The 21623-nt window shown below is 39.7% G+C and overlaps 1 protein-coding gene across 1 annotated transcript; it reads left to right on the top strand.

Annotated features, from left to right (window-relative positions):
- Positions 1 to 72: 72 nt before the first annotated feature.
- On the top strand, positions 73 to 20689 carry LOC117222288 (uncharacterized). Its single transcript, XM_033473925.2, has 8 exons — positions 73 to 754; positions 1942 to 2049; positions 2975 to 3120; positions 3890 to 4052; positions 4895 to 5051; positions 14277 to 14426; positions 16587 to 17022; positions 18104 to 20689. The coding sequence occupies exons 1-8, from the start codon at positions 535 to 537 to the stop codon at positions 18338 to 18340; spliced, it is 1617 nt and encodes a 538-aa protein (XP_033329816.2). The 5' UTR covers positions 73 to 534; the 3' UTR covers positions 18341 to 20689.
- Positions 20690 to 21623: the final 934 nt, after the last annotated feature.

Below are 21623 nucleotides of genomic sequence, written 5' to 3'. Positions count from 1 at the left end.
GTAGAAATTCGCATAATACATGTCGCATTGGCTTCCTTATAAAGCTTCCGGTTTTCAATACCAAGGTCCGCAGTGTTCGCAGAGAAGCTCTGAAGAAGAGACCAGCTCGGCTCCCCTCGCGTGTCACCCCGAGAATCGCATTGCGGTCTGCTGCCCCATGTGACAGCACGACGTTTAACAGGGCTCTTCGTGCTCGCGCCCACCCCACGCTCTACGGAGTCCCTTAGAAACAACAGTGAAAGTTCAGTGAACATTAGATAAAAGCAAACGGAAAACAAAATAAGTAGAAGAAGAAAGAAGAAGAAGACAAGTTCACAAGAGAGAGAATACCGTTGCAGACGCTCGAGAACGCTCGACGGTCATTAGCGTTCTTGTCTCTGGCGACAAGGACGTTGCGACACTAACTGCTCCTAACTGGTTAGCGGAGACCTGAAATTATCAGAATATTAACGCGAAGCAAAGGAACGAGTGCGAAGGGAAGTTCGAGAGTAAAGCTGCGTGGATCGGTGGAATCGACAGGAAATTGGTAGCACGATGGCCCTTAGTAAAGTCTTGCTGGTGACGATCGGTATGATCTGCGCGTGTACCTGCGGGGGACGCACGGAATGCGGAACTCGTGCTGAGATCTCGTTCCTGACCAGCGTCCACGACGATCCCTCCTGCAGGAAGCTGTCGCCCAGAGGCGTCCTGCTTTACGAAGCCGCGAAATTCCTCGCCGAGGCTCACAACAACAAGTCTGCCGGATACGATATCGGTAACAGGACTTTATCAATTGCTCTCGGGTCTCGTTTCCGCTTTAACCACCGCGCCAGGAAAAAAAAAGAACGGGCCGCGGAAGAAATCGATGCCAAGGGGAAACGGTGCCACCGTGCTCGCTGTATATTAGCTGCTCTGTGTTTCTTGCCTTCCACGGATCCCGATTGTTTGCTTGTTCTTTGGAACTATCGATTGCTCGGGAGTCGATTGGCGAACGGATTTGTGCGCGAAGGCTGTCGGTTGGAAGACTGATGCAGGTTTTACGCGGTTTTGCAGTTCTCGAGAATACAAGATGGCAGAAATATTAGACGGTACCAGTTTTCGTTGAGCGAACGAATTTATAGTTTAATCTGGTTCATCTAGTTAATCTGGTTGACACGAGAACTTTCTTTCAGTCAAACTTCCATATTCAAAATTGTATTATAATAGAAATCGCGTGAAGTTGAAATAGATCTGATCTTTTTATTGTTATAAGACAATATATATTAGTCGTGTTTAAGGCTCGATACAGTAAATTCTCTCGAATTTTCCTTCGGGTTTTGTAAACAAAAATGGAGAATTTGGAAGGAGGAGATACGATTATTCGAGCCTCGCGGCTCATTTTTATAGTTGCCGATTGTCGAGAATTATAAAAACGAGGTACAAAGCTCGAATAATCGCATCTCCTCTTCCCAAGTTGCCCATTTTTGCTTACAGGCTGAAGGAAAATTAGGGAGAATTTACTGTACTTCTAGCGTTAATCGCAATTGAAGTAGAGAATTTCCACCCGCGAAGGTTATTTAGGAAGGCTTGAAAGAACACACTGTATTTTTAAAAGTTACTTTTAGGAAATGAATGTCTACCAGTCTGCACGGTGGTACTCTTCCGCAAATTAAAAGAATTTTGACAATTTACTTGTTTACTTATTTATTTATAGAGTGTTTTGACAACAACTTATTTTTATTCTATGTCAAATAGTGGTGGGCTAGAAGTCCAGCGTGCCTTACGCATTCATAACAATGTTGGGTACGAGAAACGTAAATCAGTCAAAATATTATTTCGCGATGTTCAATTTTTATTTATTTGTTACAATTTATGCATGCTAATTTCATTCTGCACAATAGTCCGCTGTCTAGCTTGAAGATCATGAGAGTTTTTCGTGCCGACTGAGGATTCATTATGAATATTCTTTCTACCTTGTTGAAGAACTGAACGTCCTGGATACGTGCGGCAGCATTGCAGGCGCTTTGAAAGCGGGGATGAAAGCTCTCGTTGGGGCGGACACCAACTGCTTGCAGGCTCCTTATTATTTAGGTGATTAGCTTCTACGGATCCTCTATATAAATATAAATGAAGTCAAACTTATTATAACACTTTATCTACCGGCACTTTTGGATAGATATTTTCTTCAAGATCGTCTAAAAGCGACGACAGATTTATCCACGACCGAACAAAGTACTTGAATGAATGTAATATTACAACCTGAAATTATTATTAAACACTAGATCGATTGGTCAGGTCAAAATGACTTGTATCTGTTTTCTTTTTTACAGTAGTTGAAATCATAGAAATATTTTTATAATATAATTTACAAATCCCTTCATTTCAGCATATATAATTACAGAAATCGTACGTAGTTTGAGTAAATCTAATTTTTCCATTGAAACAAAACAATATAGAGGGCGTCCCAAAATTATGATACTTCCGGAAAATGAGGGGTTCCTGTGAGATCGTACGAAGTAATTTTTTCCTTAGCGAAAATGCAATCCGCGGCTTCGTTTACGAGTTATTAGCGGAAAACAGTGACCAATGAGAGGCGAGATCAGCTGGCGTGAGTCGGCTGAGCCAATGAACGGAACTGGATTCCATCTGTTCTGGCCGCATTGCGGCAGCCGAGCTCATCTCTCATTGGTCACTGTTTTTCGTTAGTAACTCCTAAACGAAGCCGTGGATCGCATTCTCGTTAAAGAAAAAGTTACTTCAAATGATCTCAGGAACCTCTCATTTCCTGGAAACACCATAACTTTGGGTCACCCGGTATGAACGTTAGTTGCCTTTAAGCCTCGATGAAAAGAAAAATATCAAGCTTCGTTGATAGGTTTTCGGTAATTAAAGTGTTAATAGCATCTCGTTCGACGAACTGTGTTCCTTAATTTCTGGTTTGTTCCGACCGTCTTTGGATGAAATAATTGGAGTCAGATTTCGTTTCACCCAGTATTGAGGTGACTTCGTTCTGCAGGAATTATTGGGCCAGACACTATGACGAATGCGGAAGCCGTGCATAAGATAACTTCGGTGTTGAAAGTGCCACATATCGTCAGGCGGCGATCGAATTCTCCATACCTTCATCACCTCGCCAAGGAATCCGATACTTATATTATTCAGGTAATTACCGAAAAAATGTAGCAAAAAGCACAGTAGAATCGCAGAACAATTACTCGACAATGCGACTTCTGTTCTACAAAAGAAGTTTCTAACTGCAGATTTCATACGTTCTTGTAGCTTGTGTAGGATCATTAGAAACAGAAACATGTAATCGTCGGCATTATTACAAAAACAATGAATGATGGAAGAGATTTTGATTCGGAATTTAATTGAAATCGATTCGCGAGAACTCCTGTTCTATTAAACATTCTTTGAGTCATCGATGGCATCATTCTTAACGGATTGCGGATTTTTAAGCATTTATAACGAAAACGACTGGATAAAACTCAAAACATCGATAAGATTCGATGAATTGAAAAATATCGATATCGAAGTCCGCGTCTTCTGCATCTTATAATTTATGCGAACGATTTTTACTTCGTAGTCTAATCGCAAATCCTTTTTATCTTGTACGAATCGATTCGCAAGACCTATCGTTAACGTTCTGCTGTGAACGTTCGGCATGCTTTAAATTATGAAATTCTATATTTCCCTAATGGCTCGCTTATGATCAACAGATTTTGTCTTCCTTAAATTACGCTGATAGGAGTATCGTTAATATTCTGTCGTTAACGTTCGAACATCCTCAAATTCTGGCCGTCGCCGATGGCACGCCATTAATTACAGATCTTCTGCTGCCTGCATGAATCCTTTTTATCTGATCATCCTTAGCATTTGCGAGGCTCGTTCGGAATTAGCTGCGCTGGCACGTCCGGATTTTCTGTTCCAGGGAGCACTGAAGGTCGCGGAGTCGCTCAAGTGGAAGTCGTTCTCTCTGGTGGTGAACACTGACGAAGACAGCGAGGACGACTCGCAAAACATCGCCAAAAAGTTGACAATGTCAGCCATTGAGAAGGGTCTCTGTGTTTTGGTCCACGACGGCGACGATGACGGTACTTCCCTGTCTCCGTAATCGCGCGATAATTAATGGCGTCGTCGTCACGATGACGAACAAAATTTCAGCGCTTTCTCACGCTTCCCTCGAACTATATTCGTAAAGAAATTAATCACCAGCTTTATATATGCACAGTTATACTCAGAAAATCGAGCGTACGCATTTTAAAACGCATCAAATTTTCAGCACGCATATATTATAAGTTAGCGAGATCTACGAAAGGCATTTTTAAAATTTTTGTATTATAGGCTCGGATAAAACAGTTAAAATACGAGAGATTTTTATCTTTTTTTTTGTTATCTCAAGTGATAGCAAAATTAAAAGAAAGGCATAGGCTTTAAAATTAAAAGAAAGGCTAAGGCTTGGTCCAGAATTGAAAAAGTTATTGCGTTTTAATAGGTGTACGCTCAATTTTACGAGTAACTGTATTATATAAAGATCTTGTCTGAAACCTTCCTTCATTTTTTAAATGCTCGAGAAATTATCATCAGGAATTTCTGCCTTGGAAAATCGATATTAACGTTCTGCTAACATAAACTTTTCGCGTATAAATAATCTTCAATGAATCGTAGAATTTGTTTAACGTTTCTATTTTTAATTTTTTGAAACAATTCGTCAATGAATCTTTCAATTAAATTTTACCCAATTTCAGTTTCCGTAGATTCTAGTAATTCCTGATCTTTAAGACCAAAATTAATTTTTAGAGTATACGTTACTTCGTGAAACATATTGCGAATTAATAATAATAATTATTGCGAATTGAATTGATGCAATAATTGGACGAAGTTCGACAAGAAGCAGAATTTGGATGTCCAATTAATCGCCCGATTTTGATTTCAGATTTAACATCGCGCATTATGCACATCGGCAAACCAGAAGACGGATTCTTCAGTAAAACCGCGAACGCGACAGTTCTCGTGCTTAGCGAGGGAAACCTGGACGATCATCTGAACCGTGTGGACACATCGAACACAATCGTTCTTGTCGAAGACGCCAGGTAACATCTTCAATGTTATACGCTCCGTATCATTACATAAATTCTTACAAATCGACGTCACTTCCCAATGGCTAAAAGATTTTTCCGTCCAGATATCTACGCAATCTATAAGTGATTAAAAATCATAAGTCAGGAGAACACTATTATTCTAGTATTTATTCTAATATTTATTATTATTAGCTCATCTTTTACAGATTACAGTAATTTCTCCCAAATTTTCCTTCAACTTGTACACAAAAATGGAGAATTTGGCAAGAGGAGATACGATTATTCGAGCTTTGTACCTCGTTTTTATAATTCTCGACAATCGGCAACTATAAAAATGATCCGCGAGGCGCGAATAATCGTGTCTTCTCTTCCCAAATTCTCCATTTTTGTTCACAAGCTGAAGGAAAATTAGAGAGAATTTACTGTAGTTCATACGTGGCACGTACGAACATAACGTAAGTATAGTCAATATAATCTGAATGGCATTCGTATAACACGAGTATAACATAAAATGATCAAAATAATACGAGAAAGTAGAATTTCTTCCACTATACATATTCATTTTAGTCAGTACGGAAAGGGTTAAGATGAATGTTCAGTTCGTTCGCGAACGCACATTTCACGGACAATGGCGAGCAGGTAAGGCCTCCATCACAGTAAAATCGGCGTTCCCTCCTTTTCTCGATCGGCGTCGCGACGCCCGACATTTCATCCGAACCTTCGTCGTTCAGTTTAAGCCGACTTGTCGATTGCTCGAATAACCCGACGCTTCATCGTTTCGTCAATCCCGGATTTCCTATTTTCTTCTCGTCAAATAATCCCCCGGAGGCGTTCGAACCGTCCTCCCTCATCCCCGCGATAAGTCAATTACGATCCCGATTACGGTTTGGACGGGGGAATTTACGGGATCGATAGGCAACATCGGGAGGATGAACTATCGCCGCTGAAACCGCGAGGGTCGAGTTTAAATACGCTAGTCTCGACACTGGTGGCACTAATTTGATTAATTAACTCTTTATTCGTCGTGTAATACCAGCTTCTCTATAAATTTGGCGTCGCTTCGATTGTTTATCATTTCTTTGTGCCCTTATTTACATCCTCCTCGTTACACAATTAAAAATAAAAAATGCGATGTATTTTTGCTAATACTTTATTCATGAAATTTGTTCATTATCATTGTGCATGATCATTTTAAGCGATTCTCAAATTCTCTCGATCTGTCTCTATGTATGCCTGAATACTGTCCACACAGTGTGGCCGAAGTGTTCGTACACCTTCTAAAACGCAATAACTGTTTCAAAACTGAACTGAATGACTTGAATTTTTTTTAGACGATAAAAGGACTAGAGTCTACTAGACGATGACTGAAATGTTTTTTTTCTTTAATTTCGCTACTACCCTCGTTTTTTAATTTTTTTATTCGAGACGATAACAAAAATTTAAAAGTTAAATCGGTTCACGTTGTTATGAGTTACAACAAATTAGAGATCGCAAAAATCGCAGTTTAACCGATTTCGATCAAATTTTCAGCATGTAATAGTTACCGTGATCTACAAAAGGCATTTTTTAAATTTTCGTTATAAGCTCAAATAAAAAAAGTTAAAACGAGAGTTTTTTAATTGCTTCTTTTCACAACAATTAACAGCAAAATTAGAAAAAAGCTTTTCAGCCATCGTCTAATAGACTAGTCTATTATCTAAAAATTTCATCACTTGGTCATTTGGTTCAGTTTTAAAATAGTTATTGCGTTTTAAAAAGTGTACGGACACTTTTGTCGGCCACTGTATATTCTAAAATCATCAGTTTTCACAGAATTATTATACAATATTTATTATTAGACTACAAAATTTTGATCTGCATTAATTGCAAGATACGAGAGATACAGTCGTATCTCGTCTAAGTATCAGTGTGTATCTCTATCGATGCATTTCCACAAATCACTTGTACGTTAACAACATACTTAACGGTCGATAATTCATAATGCTTGCGTATCGGTATGCTGTCAGATAAATTGACAAAGACCGGCGACCATAGCGCATGAATTTCCCTATAGACAGACAGACTGCACATGTCGGCAGACGTCGATTACTGATCAAATTGATTCGGTCGATTTTATCGTTCGATCTCTGGCTCGTTATGCGATCGGTAGCCGCGTTCAAGTCATCTCCGTCGACGGATCGATCGTTACGTAACAATTAACCGTTAACGCGGCGGACCACGCCGCAACAATGGACGATGCCTGATCAATTAACGCGTGACTCACCGCGCATGCAAAACAGAAATACAGCATGCTCGGCAGCGTTGCGTCGGGACATCGTGTCGGTATACTATTTATAAATAATTGCGTCCATAAATCTCGACACGTAACAGTCGCGGAGTTTCCACGGAATAATCGAGAAAATGCCTTGTTATATCGACGCGCCAGGGAATAACAAAAACAAAAACACATGATCGACGAACGATACGTTAAACAGAACAATGACTCATACACCGACTTCCTGTTCCCCCGGAGCGAGTTCCGATTAATTGCATGGGAATCGAAACCGTGCAATATAGACGCAACAATTTGTAACAGAGTTGCGATAACCATCGCGCCGCGCCGGCTTCTTCTAGCCTGATTATAGATCGCGATCAAGGCTGCTCCCGATCGATTTCCACGAATCGAAAAAACCCAGTTCTTTGTACAGACCGGAACATACCGTGCGGGACCGAAGCGTTTAATTTGATGCTGTTTATTTCCGATTGTTTCAAGTCTCTTTCTGAATATTTGCACGTCGCTCTTATTTGCGCGATCGCGATTGTTCATTTCAAAAGACGTTCGCTTCGATTTTTGCAACACTTTTCGTTCAAATTTCTGTCGAATATCTTCGACCGTGAAGACAGCGTTGTTTTAAATATTTTGCATGAAAGCGTCTTTTTGATGCTTCGCATTTCGGTTGAAGTTTAGAAAAGTACAATTGCAAAAAAGATTTATTGGAATACGTTAAGAACGTTCACTTCGATGATTGTATCCGGAATATCTGTGTTCGGAGTAATGTCGCTCATTTTTATGAATCCAGGCTATAAAACAGCGAATAAATACGGGGAAAAACCGTCTGACTAATCGTTGCGAACAAAAACCGCACGAGTGATTGTATTTTTATTACGATGCTTTCGTCCTTCGCTCTGAATTAATGAGAGCGTAACGTCAGAAAATGGTCCAATCTTTGCGCACCTTTTAAAAAGGATATCGGCAGAGAAAGGCTCCACAGGCCCCACAATATTTGCAACATTCTAGTGGAATCGATAATAAAGTCGGTGCACAAAGATAACGATCGAATTTTAGAGTGTTCCACAATTTAATCTGGCAACAACCCCTGGAACAAGATAACTAAGATAGATTTTTCAGATGATTTTTCTATTGCTCCTTGGCTCTCAAATTATAAATTTTTCAATAGTTTAAAGAAAATCGTGCGTTCACGGGTCAAACAAGCTGTGCGCCGTTATGCCAACTTTTTCCCTACTTTGTAAACAGTGTCGTTATCCTGTCGTTGAATCATTCTTACGGCTGCCGCTTAAGAAATTGAAATTGAAACTCGGTGAACGATCGTGCACAGGATTGCAACAATTTTCTGCCATAAATGCAGTAGATAACAGTAGATGCCAATGCACCGACCTCGCGCTAGAAAACAGAATAAAAGTTTTCGAAAAGCGTAAATGAATTTTCCCATTGCCGTCACCACGCAATACATAAAACTAGAGCATTGATCTACTCCGAGCACCAGTTTCCTGGAAAATGATATGCATATGAATTCTGCTGTAATGTTCTCTGTTTTATTGGTTGTACGATGTACTCGGTCTTGTTTCAAAATGCGATCTGATATGTTGATATTTTATTTTCATCTAATACCACGTACATCATTCTTTCAAATAACGCGCACTCCATTGTGAATTTCACTGAAAATTGTTTCGAAAATACTCGGCACACAAAACTTAACGAAGTCGTCTTTAAAAAAAAAAAAAAAAAACATAAGAATTCATATAAAGAGAGCTTGTCGATCCGTAATTTTGAAGCGGCCAGTACAATAATTACTGAATATTAATGCCATTTGTTTTACATTCTACGGAGTCTACCATCGTTAACTGAATTCATTACGCACGCATTAATTATGTCGATTATGTCCATAGCACGTAACAACTATTGCCCACGGTTGTCGGTTGAAATGCGGTCTGGCAAAAATAACGAACTAGTAAGTTAGTTCGAGAAAACTGAGTGAGAACCGTGCCTGCCATACGCTCTGTTGATATGCAACGAAGATATTATGCATTTGGATCAACGGTGTATCGTTCACCAATGTCTGTGGACGCCTACTTGTTCGTACTCGTTGTCGCGGTCGTTGATATCTGGAGACCGTAAAATCGGCCGGACCAAAAAGTAATCGTGTTACGATTTTAATATATAATTTATATTATTCGAGACTTCCGGCTCGTTTTTCTAGTTACCGATTGTCAGCAACTATATAGGCTCCTTCCCTTCCTCTCCTTACCCCATCCCTCCTTCCTCGTTCTGTCCCACCCTTAAGTTGTTGGGGGCCTCGACGGGTGAGCTGCGGTATTCAGCTCGGGAACCGACCTGCTGAGCCGGTAGAGCATAGAAAGGGCTCGGCACCACCAGTTGTCTGCTGACGAGAGTCCGCGTCCTCGTAGTAACTGGTAGCTCCTGCATGGCTTGGCATGCGGGAGCGCGCTTATTGAGCGTATCTCAATTCCGCGCCCATGGGGGCCGTGTGGATAAGCCTTTGGGCAGGTGCCGCACGTTAAATCACTCAAGACTTAATGTCAGCAACTATATAGAGTAGCGACTACACGATCCCGAAGCGCTAGCCGACCAGTGCTGGAGATGCGGTGTCTCCGAACATGGTAGTAGCGTAGCTACGACGGGTCCTACCAGTCGGCCTTCTAAATACTGGTACCTCGGGTGTCGGCGTGCCCACGAGGTCCCGGCCATCTGGCCCGGGATACCTCGGGCCGGCAGTGGGTAGGTCCATCGAGGGGGCAGTGGTAAATGGCTAAAGTTGGCCAGAGGCTCCTTCCCTTCCTCTCCTTACCCCATCCCTCCTTCCTCGTTCTGTCCCACCCTTAAGTTGTTGGGGGCCTCGACGGGTGAGCTGCGGTATTCAGCTCGGGAACCGACCTGCTGAGCCGGTAGAGCATAGAAAGGGCTCGGCACCACTAGTTGTCTGCTGACGAGAGTCCGCGTCCTCGTAGTAACTGGTAGCTCCTGCATGGCTTGGCATGCGGGAGCGCGCTTATTGAACGTATCTCAATTCCGCGCCCATGGGGGCCGTGTGGATAAGCCTTTGGGCAGGTGCTGCACGTAAAATCACTAGAGACTATGTCAGCAACTATAAAAACGAGACGCAGGCTCGAATGATCGTATCTCCTCTTCCCAAATTGTCCATTTTTGCTAGCAATCTGAGCGCGGATTACGTAGAATTACTTTAAATAAATTAGAAATACAGATTTGGGCCTGAAAAATTAGCCGAAAATCGATTTCAACAATCTTGTGTGAAATACACGATTTTGCAACAAAGACAAGTACACAATTTGGTCTCGCAAAGAGACGACTAAAATAATTCTTACCAAATTTCAAGGCCGATGCGTTCGCGCAGAAATCTTACATTCGAAAAAAAGGCTATCGCAAAATGTGAACGAATCGCAGCGCGCCAGAGAGATTTTATGAACGATCCTTAATCCTTGATTGCGAGCCCTAATCCGGTCGTAAATGAATGTCAATGCCCCGCAAACCGCAACATGATTACTTTATGGCCTTGGCGATTTTACGACGTCGAAATATTGTGTCCGGTATCTTGTGGTTGTGAAATTGGCCGGGCCCTAAAGTAATTACGGTGCGGTAGTCAGGGCAATGCACTTTAACTGATTTACGATCGAATTAGGATTCGAAACCATGATCCAGGGTTAGGCCAACCGCGACTATACTAGTACGCACACGTTCAGGTACTGTTGACTTGAATGTCGACTATGTAACACTTTTCAGTTACGTTTATTACGTTTACAAATATCGTTGTCAACATTGATAAGCGTTCCAATCAGTTTCACGTATTCGTGAATACATATTTTATGTGTGTGTGTGTGTGTGTCCGATAATGATGCTAGCGACACGCTATAATCATCCTAAATACTATGCAACGATAACTACCAGTATTAACACACGATCCAACGACTTTGCAGTATTTTAGTTGCCCATGAACGTACTAATACTGCCATTTGCCACCTTGGAGTCCATTAGGATAGTGATTTTGACGAATAAGAGTCGATAGATATCGGGTATAGCAAATTCTCTCCAATTGTCCCTCGGCTTGTAAACGAAAATGGACAATTTGGAAAGAGGAGATACGATTAGTCGAGCCTCGCCGCTCATTTTTATAATCGCCGATTGTCAACAACGATTGTCCATATTTATTATGGACTTGTTATTGCCTATATTATTTATTATTGTCTATATTTAGTTATGGGAATAACTTTAGCACGTTGAGCGCCGCGTTGGTCACATATGGGTGACACTAATTTTTGACTAATATTAAAAATACATTTTCATTACAATATATTTGAACAAACTGATGTTTCGGATGCGCAAGAGCTCTAATATCATCGACCATGATAAATTTCAACTTTCTAGTTTCGGTTTAATTAATTAAATTGCTCTGACTTTGTGGGAATTTTTTTTTAGTGGTTGATCGTCGGCACTGAGCGTGTTAATACTTTTCACTATTTGAACTTTTCAATTAGAACCTTTATTTAATTAAAGAAGGTATAAAATATGTACTCTGTTTATGAAATGTTTGCGATTCAATAACAAAAAGACAAAATACATTATCACGTGCCTTCGCCGTTAAATCATATCCGGTGATAAATAAAAATTTATTTGCTAGATTGATTTTTGTATTCAAGCTATTTGTTGAAATTCAACAATCCATTTCTGTTTACAAGCTGAGAGAAAATTAGAGAGAATTTATTGTATAGTCACGGGACAACGACCGACCGTGCTACATGATTGTGCAGTTTTCATCGCTCGTTATTACAGCTGACAGTGCTTTCATTTCAACTCAGAATTCGGTAAATTAGCTGTAATTCTGAAGAACTAATGCGGCGGCACTGTTATGGCCATTCAAAATTTTAGGAGATATTTATGATATATTTAATAGTTAACATTGGAGGATCAGAATTGACGATTTTAAACAACTTTCTAGAAATGATTTATTGATCAATACTCTCGACGTGGTTGCTAGAATTTTTTCCTCGATTTTCAACGTTCATTTTCATCATTTCTGTTACACTGAAAACTTGCATACTGTCGTTTGTGAACGGGAATGTAGAATTGTGCGACTGGAGGTACGTCCGATCGACACGTTTTAATTCAAACCAGTCATTAAACAGTGACATTATTATTCATGAAACACGTTCAATAGAAATATCAATCGTTATGCAGGGAAACGGTGCACGCGTTTGCCGAGTTCATTGGTACATAAGTATTATAAATACATAGCCGTTACGCCGACGCCACAGTGCTTCGCTTGATGGAAAAAAATAAAGATATAAATATTTTAGGCACAATCTAGAGACTTTATTTGACTAAAAAAAATCGTAAAGATAGAAAAGAAAACTTTCAACACGAAACAGTCATTTAGTGAATGTAAATTAAGGTTTACTGACCCAAATTCATTGAATTCTTGAATTATGCGTTTGTTTAACTTCAGCCTAACTTTCCTCGAAAATGATAAAACATGTCTTGAGAAATTCCTCTATATTATAGAAATATTCCTCTATATTATTATATTGTTATTACTATTATATTATTATAGAAGTATTCCTCTATATTATAGAAAATTTTCTTGCTCATGCGTGCCCGTTCAACTTTAATCTTCTTAAATACACAACGAACCGAGAAATTTTTGAGAAATGTTTTCATTCTTCTCCAAAAGATAAACAGATTGAAATTCTATCTATACATAGATCTCTCACTCTAGACGCAGATTATTCTCAACTCGCATATTCGAAAGAGCATATTCTGAGCATTGTTCGAAATTACCTATTCAACGAATTCAAGGTTTCAAATTGTACAGATTATGTCAAGGGGTTGCAACCCCTATAACTTTTAAAATAATGAGAAGAGTCTAATGGAAAATGTGCTCATGCTCTTTGCAAACTACTTTTATGCAACCTCTCATTTTCACACGCGTTACAAACATTAAAAGTTCTCAGAATTCCTCGAAACTATGTTATAAACTGTTTATTTTATTTTTAACAATTTAATCCTTATAATGAATAACGTTTATTCAAAATGAACAACTACAGCACAATGCGTTCGCGTATACGATGCAATAGTGATATAATACAGCGTGTCCCATAATTATGTTAACACTCGGAAAGGAGTGATTCCTGAAGTTATTTTATATTATAATTATATATAATTATATATTATATATTATATATATATGGTCTTATAATATATATAATTATATATTATATAAGACCAAAGTTTAATTCTTCGTTAATAGAATTTTAACATGACTGCTGTTAATTCTGTCACTGTCAAGATAAAACATTTCTATTCCAGTCTAATTATGTCTCTATATCAGTTTATAAAAGTAACAATAACACATTTATTCTTATTTAATAAGTAATATTATATACAAAGCGTCCCAAAAATGTCTCGCAAACTGAAAATGAGAAGTTCCTGGGATCATTTGATGTAACTTTTTCCTTAGCGAAAATACAATTCGCGGCTTCGTTTACGAGTTATTAATGAAAAACAGTGACCAGTGAGAGGCAAGCTCGGCTGGCGCGAGGCGACGCGAAAATGTACTTTGCCCCGCGGTTCGCACGAAATGCACGAAATTGAAGCGCGCCTAACGGTTACAAAATCAACTGCGTCACAGTCTCCTCGACCGTTCGACCGCGGCACTGCCGAAGGGGCTCGAAAGAAATCAAAACAAACGCTCCGCGCGCTCGCACTCGCACATCGTAGATCTCCAACGTAAACACTCGCAGATATGATCTCGCCTTATTAAAATTCTGCATTATTTATCAGAAAACACGTATTACATTTGTTCCGTCCCAATAAATCCCCACAGGATTAACATCGGATTTAAAAAAATGAGGCTCGACAGCGCTATTTTTTTCACGATTACCATATACATATGTATAGTACGCGTACGATCTTTTCGCTCGTTTCAGAAACGAATTCGCGGGACTGGAGGCGAGAGTCGTGAAATCAAAGTGGTGGCCCAGCAAGGACACTGGAAAGTACGATGCCGAGGAACTGAGGGAAGCCAGATGGCTCGAGGACGCGGTAAAGGTCTACACAAAAGCATTAGACACGCTGTGGTGAGCATGATGATTTGATTACTCGTTAACCAGCGGTTCCCGTAGAAAGTGACAAGCCGGCTTGACAGCGAAAAGAAGGAAATGAAACCGAGGATTTTCTCATGATGTCCAGACTGATTGACAGGAGTTACGAGCTTATTAGAAAATCTCCATGTTAATTGAGTGTCGTACAAATTGCTGCTCAACCTAACCTGAAAACTTCGTTTCATACGGATGGTAACTACATCCTTGAGATCTATAAGAATCTTCGGGATCTATGAATCTTATATTATTTTCTAAAGCGTGTTCACGTTCATATTTGTAATATTTAATTAATTGAATCGTTTGTTACTCTAGATAGAATCGGATCAGTTTTATTTTCTAAAGCATGTATACGGCCCACTCTTTCGCAGTTGAAATTAGTTTTAGTTAATCGATTTACTTTCGTTTCGAATATTTCAGTTTAATTATCGAACTATTAGCTCGTATTATTGGAGTGTGGTCGGTTAGCGATCAGGATATTTCACGCAATAGTACGATCAGTATGCGAGCCGAATAGACAGATCGTTTTATTCGTACAGTAATTATCGCGAGTGATCAGTGTGCAAACACCGTGGCATGAATTCTCACCGTTTAGTCAATATTAATGAAATCCACAGTTTGCGTAACAGGCGACATGAATTGTCGCTGAAAGAATTACTGACTCGTTAGAATTCTGCGTTCCGTAATAATAATAGAGGTGCTAAAGTGACATGTGTATCGATTAAGACCAAGGATACACGGTTGTCGGCTTTATCAAATCGATATTTCACTCGGATAAACGGACGTTGCAGGAAACGGGACATCGCGGCAGATAAACGATGCATTACGATTCAGTTGTGACTGAACAGCTGTTAATGACGAAACCTATTTGCTGTCCCGGTCGATCTTCTTTTCCTGCTATCTGCGCATTACTCATTTCGGCAAACAGCACTTCATATTCATATACAGAGTGTCCTAAAAATGACTTGCAATTCGGAAATGGTGGACTTGAAGTAACTTTTTCCTTAGCAAAAATGCAAACCGCTGCTTTATTTACGAGTTATTAATGAAAAACGCCAACCAATGAGAAGCGAGCTCTGCTGGCGCGAGACGGCCGAGCCAATGAGCGGAGCTGGGCTTCGCGCGCTCGTTGACTCGGCCACCTCGACCGCTGGCGCCGTTGGCTCGGCCGCCTCGAGCCAGCTGAGCTGGGCTTCGCACGGTCGTTGGCTCGGCCGGCTCGCGCCAGCTGAGCTCGCCTCTCATTGGTCACCGATTTTCGTTGATAACTCGTAAACGAAGCCGCGGTTTTCATTTTCGCTAAGGAGAAAGTTGCTTCAAATGATCTCAGGAACCCTCCATTTCCAGATTACAAGACATTTTTGAGACACTCTGTATATCTATAGGAAAATTGTTCTTCCCAGATGGCAGCCTACTTAATTTATTCATTCTTCCTTGTTTATGTTTGCTTGTTATTGTGGTCACCGCACTGTGGACGCAATTTTTCTGTTTTCTTAATCAATATTATTATTATTGGTCACTAAGACATCTGCTGTTGTGTTTTGTTAAATTTGGGTTAGTGAACGTGCTAGTTTCCTATTTTCAGTTAGTTATTACAATGATCAGTAATTACGATGAATACTGTTATTTGAAATCATGACGTCCGCTGTGAAGCTTCGCTATTATTCAAGACGCTTCCTATCTATTTGCTATCAGTAGTTATGATCAAGAACTCAAAATAGCAGAAGATGATTACCCCATGTTAAGTGATGATTAATCCCAGTTTAAGAATCATTAAGGATTGTTCGTTAAAATAGAATTATTATTCTCGAAAAATTCAGAAAACATCTGCCGTAGAGTTTTGTTATAATTCAAGATGATGAATATACAAGTTCAGTTTTCCTGTCCCTTGACTTTTAATAGCTAGGTTGGAAAGTATTATAGAAAATATCGTCAAATCATAAAATAGTTTTAAAGATTCTAAATGAGAATGAAACCATTATTATAACCAGCCGCAGATCGTTTACTTTTCACTGTTTCTTAAGAAATCGCTGACCAAATTTTTCATTGGCAATAACAATTCGTGTGATCAAGTTCTTTCGAACAGCAGCCAATAATTAGCACCGAAAAGGAACTCACCGAGCTTGTATGAAACGATAGCAAGAAGAAGAAATGCAAGAACCCGGTGAACCCGGTGGACTGGAACAACGTCCTTTCTAATGTCCTGACTGAGTACATAAAAGAATCGAGGGCGGCAGCGAACAGCATGGACATATCGATCAAGAAGAGGGGTACCCAATTGATGCGACTCGGCAGGGTGGTGGTGCACCAGAACAAGGCATCGTTGCATTGGGGAGACGACGCCGACGACTCTAAAGACGACGATGACGACGACAAGGACAACGACAACGACGATAACGACGATATCAACGAGACCGTGATGCCAATCCTCTTCAAGAAACTGATGACCAAAGAAAAGGGAACGCGAACCGGCTGCGCTACCACCACCAAAGAGATCAAGATGATCCACGAAGATGACGATGACGCTGCACAGGTTTTGGTGTCCGAGATGGACAACACCGAATGGTGGACCATGGTCAGTTCATAATCACTGTAATTCTAACGCCGAGAAATTACTGCAGGAAAAGCTGATGCAAATGATTTTATAGTGGTACAGTAAATTCTCCCTAATTGACGTTCAGATTGTGCAGAAAAATTGACAATTTGGGAAGAGGAGATACGATTATTCGTACCTTGCTGCTTGATTTTATACAGTAAATTCTCCCCAATTATCGCACAGCTTGTAAATAAAAATGGACAACTTCGGAAGAGAAGATACGATTATTCAAGTCTCGCGGCTCGTTTTTATAGTTACCGATCGTCAACAACTATAAAAACAAACTGCAAGGCTCGAATAATCGTATCTTCTCTTCCCAAATTGTCCATTTTTGTGTACAATCTGAGCGCGAATTAGGAAGGAATTACCGTAAGCGTCAATTAGGGAGAATTTAATAGTTTCTTTCTTCGTGGTTTGAAGAGGAACGCCGATGAACCCGAGATTAAGTTGTCGACTTTAAGCTAGACATTAACTGTTAACATAGCGAGTTAAACCTAATTTGCAATTCATAGATAATTAACAAAACTATTAATACCGCTTATCTGTCTTGACGCAGAAATTGCTGAATTTATGATCAATTAACTTCTAACAATTTATGGATCAATTGGACTGAGAATTTTGTGCCTGTGTAAGGTTAATTGGATAAATATGATACTAAATTCTATTATACTCAAGGTATTGGATCGTTATCGAACTTATCTAACATTTAACACTGAAATGGCGCTCTGCCATGAACACGAGGTGCTACATTAAAATCATACCAAAAATTCAAAAGAAGCTATCTTAGATTCCTAGATAAGAGTAGGTCTTAGTACCCAAGATCTGGATCTTAAGTATAGGATAGAGGTAGTATCTAAAATTTGAAGCTGAGGTTCTAAAATATATGCGAAGCCCTTAGACCCTAAAATTTGGGACTTAAATTTTAAAACTTAGGGATATATCTTGAGTCCTAAGATTTAGATGTTGAATTGAAATTTCGATGGATGAATGAGGAGATTTGCTATAGAAACGATGTCGTAGAGCCTTAGTGATCCACCGACTGATGTTAGATAAATTTCAGGTCGGCACGGTGAGTGGCGTCGGCGTGGCCATGTTCGTTGTTGGCATTCTGGCCGTCTACGTGGTCTACACGAACGTCCGGGGTCCGTCGACACCTAAGAACGTTCGCGCCGAGAGGGATACCAGTCTGAGACGCGTGGGCAGCGACAGGGAGCCACCTGTTCGTACTCAAAGGCACGCCCGTAACTTGCAGAGGAGAGATAGCAACAGAAGTACCATATCCGAGAAGAGCGTCTGAAACAATCGGAAGACGTGAACCGCATCCGAGATGACGAGTCGAATACCTTACCGAATCGGGCTGATCCGATCGCCGATCTCTCAAAATAGGTCCAAGTTCGCCGCGCCTTGATTCGGATCGGTTCGATTCTGTCCGACTCGGACTGATCGACTAATCTGACCGATTCAGAAAACACGGTTAAACCAGACCGACTGGATCGGTTCGATTTCGCTCGGATTTAGGTTTCTAGGGAGCTACTCGGATCAATCAGTTTGGGGTCAAGTTGAATCGAATGGATCAATTTGGTCGCGAATTAATTGAAATTATCCCGGTTTGAACTGTTGGCCGATTCTGTTCGATTTCAGTCGGTTCGAACAGTTCTGGGAAAAATTTCATTCGATGTCAATCGCATCGGTTTGGAACCATTTGGTTCTGACTGGTCTGGTTTGATTCGAACCGGGTTTTAGTAGATCTTGTTCTGGTTCAATCGATGAATTTGATTTGAATTGATTCAGACCAATTTGACTTGAAATTTTTTCTTTGTTAACAATTTAACATTGTTTCCGTTTAGAAGAACGTCAGTTTGGTTGGAATTTGTTCGTTTGATTTGGTTTGAAGCATGTTTAATTAGTTCAGGCGTATTTGATATTTACAATTTGGCTTCGTTGGTTCTGGTAAATTCAATCAAAGTGGCTTCGCAACCCGATTTATGTTGGTTTGATACAGTTTGAAGTAGGATTACACACTTCAATGTTACTCATATTGGTTCCTTTCAGTTCGATCTTTTTGTGTATGAGTAACAGTATAAAAGATAACAACGACAGAGAAAATACCAAAAAATGTTCACATATGTTCCACACACATCCCCCCCCACCCTCCCACCAAAGGAATTGAAAATAAACTGAACAAAGAAAGTGAGCAAATATTTCCTTCAAGGGGGGGAAACGACACCCTTCAAAGTCTCTAGTCCATGAGTAATGATAATTTATAAACGATCATCGTTAATTAACACACTAAACGCGAATTCTCATTCTACTGTTATTAGAAACAAGGACTGTACGTAGGTATTTATCTTCAGTAGGTATGTATGTATTCATCGATCAATCTTGACTAATGCGTGATCCGCTATTTTCCCGAATAAAATACAGGTTAAATTAGGTAACCCTCCTATAACACGGTTGTGTGAAACCATGTTATATGAGACCCAGAGTCAGTAAAAGAATGAGGATTACGTGCCGAAAACTTATTAAAAACAAACATTTCTTTTTTAATTCCACATAAGCAACTTAACTTTTATTTAAAAAAATAAATGTATGTATAACACAAAACGAAAAAAAAACAAAAAATATTTTCATTTAATGTAACCTTAATTTAATAAATTTCTTCCTCGTCACTGCTCAGTACAATCAAACGAGAACGTTTTTTCGCTTGAACGATATCACCTTCACATTCTGAACCTTCTTCTTTATTTAGACTTTTTGCACTTTCTACCCTCTTTAAAAAATCTGTAATTCTGTTTTTTGTTGGTTTTGCTGATTCTTACAAGGTCATTGTAGATTTCATGGTATGCAGATAGACAATTTTTCGGCTGCCTTTCGAATGTGAACCCTGTTATAGGATGCCCTGTTGTAAGAGGGCTGCCTGTACCATAAGTCATACAAAGAGTATAAGTACTTCATTTCCCGAAGAATAAATTAAGTAACTCAGAACATAGTGGATTAACGGTGCAAGATGTTGAGGCTTATATTTCCACTGGCTTGGCCTTGCCGCTTCGCCTAAGCCGCACGACTCTGCGAACCGAATGAGCCGATCCTTGTAAAAAAAGAGTACAGTGCGGTAAAATATCGACGGAAATCGTGCCAAGCAAGGCCAAATCATCGGCACCAGCTGATACGATGATGTATCAATTGATGAAAAGAATGCAGTTTCATAAAAAAAAAACAAGTCTAGAACACTGTGTATCTTCGTGATAATGTTGGTTAACATTTTCATGTTAAACAAATTCGAGCAAATAAAGTCGCCTTTAAAGTAAAGCTTCAAGCGTCCAATCGATGAATGAAGCGATCACTGCATTGGGCAAAAGCTAGGCCAGTGGAAACGAGGCTTTACGAGATACGATGCACGAATCGATCACAACTTCAAGTCAATTGTTTTCAGGCGTCGACAGGTTCGGTCGCGTATGCGAGTTGAAAAATATACGTATGCTGTGCAACGTTGATTAACGATAATCTCCTGTGCTCGCTGGTGCGCTTATGGATATACGTTGCCGCGTAGGCTAATCTATTTAAGCTACCGATAATCATGTACAGCGGTTACAAATGTTCAACAACTAATCGATAATAAATTCAATAACGGTTATCCACAAACGAACTGAACTCTGTGTAATGGCGTTTAATGAAATATCCGGCAGGGCTTCCACTAGAATCGGTGATCGATGATGAACAAGCCGGGGCTGACAAGGAATCAGATCTTCATGAATCAATCTTTATGCACTTATGCTGTTTGCAAATTTTGGCCACTCCTGTTTCTCAAATCTGAGGGTAATTACGGTACCCACAAAATGAAATCTGTGTTAAAACAATATCACGCCAAACCTTGGCTCCATAAAGTAGTCATTTCATATTTGTGTAAAGAGTTAAAAGTGCAAGTGAAGATCAATATCTTTATTTCACATTTTATAATAATCCTGACTAGACTGAAAGTTGATTCTGAACAGTTCCTAGTTTTGTAACAATTGTAACTAAACTATGAACGAATTCTGCATAATTTCGAGGCTGAACTGAGAATTGTTTTTGCACAATTCCCTATTTTCATACTACTATAAAATAAAAATTATTCCGACTGAACAGAAAACTCATTTTCATAATAACTGTGATAACATTGAGAATGAATACCGCGTAACTCTGCGAATTACAGTAAATTCTCCCAAATTGTCCCTCAGCTTGTACACAAAAATGGACTGTTTAGGAAGAGGAGATACGATTATTCGAGCCTTGCGATTCGTTTTCGTAGTTGTTGACAGTCGGCAATTTCCATCCATTCTGAATCCATTTTTGTTTAAAAACTGAGCGACAATCAGTGTGAATTGACTGTAATTTCCATAAAATCAGTACACCACTTTTGCACTAAGGAATCTTATTTTCACCGAACCGAGTACCAACTCCTTTGCTTTTCAGTGACAGAATTGAGAATGAATTCCGCGTAACTTTTTAATTACAGTAAATTCTCCCTAATTGACGCTCAGATTGTACACAAAAATGGACAATTTGGAAGGAGGAGATACGATTATTGGAGCCTTGCGGCT

This window comes from Megalopta genalis, chromosome 1 (genome assembly GCF_051020955.1).
Source record: "Megalopta genalis isolate 19385.01 chromosome 1, iyMegGena1_principal, whole genome shotgun sequence".
Lineage (NCBI taxonomy): Eukaryota > Metazoa > Arthropoda > Insecta > Hymenoptera > Halictidae > Megalopta > Megalopta genalis.
This window is presented reverse-complemented; position numbering and strand designations above follow the sequence as displayed.

Bases quoted from the DNA above. Each gene is read 5' to 3' on its own strand.
- LOC117222288 (XM_033473925.2), top strand. From the start codon at position 535: ATGGCCCTTAGTAAAGTCTTGCTGGTGACGATCGGTATGATCTGCGCG. The intron at 2,050-2,974 runs GTGATTAGCTTC...TTCGTTCTGCAG, and splicing joins GCAGGCTCCTTATTATTTAG to GAATTATTGGGCCAGACACT. The intron at 3,121-3,889 runs GTAATTACCGAA...TTTCTGTTCCAG, and splicing joins CCGATACTTATATTATTCAG to GGAGCACTGAAGGTCGCGGA.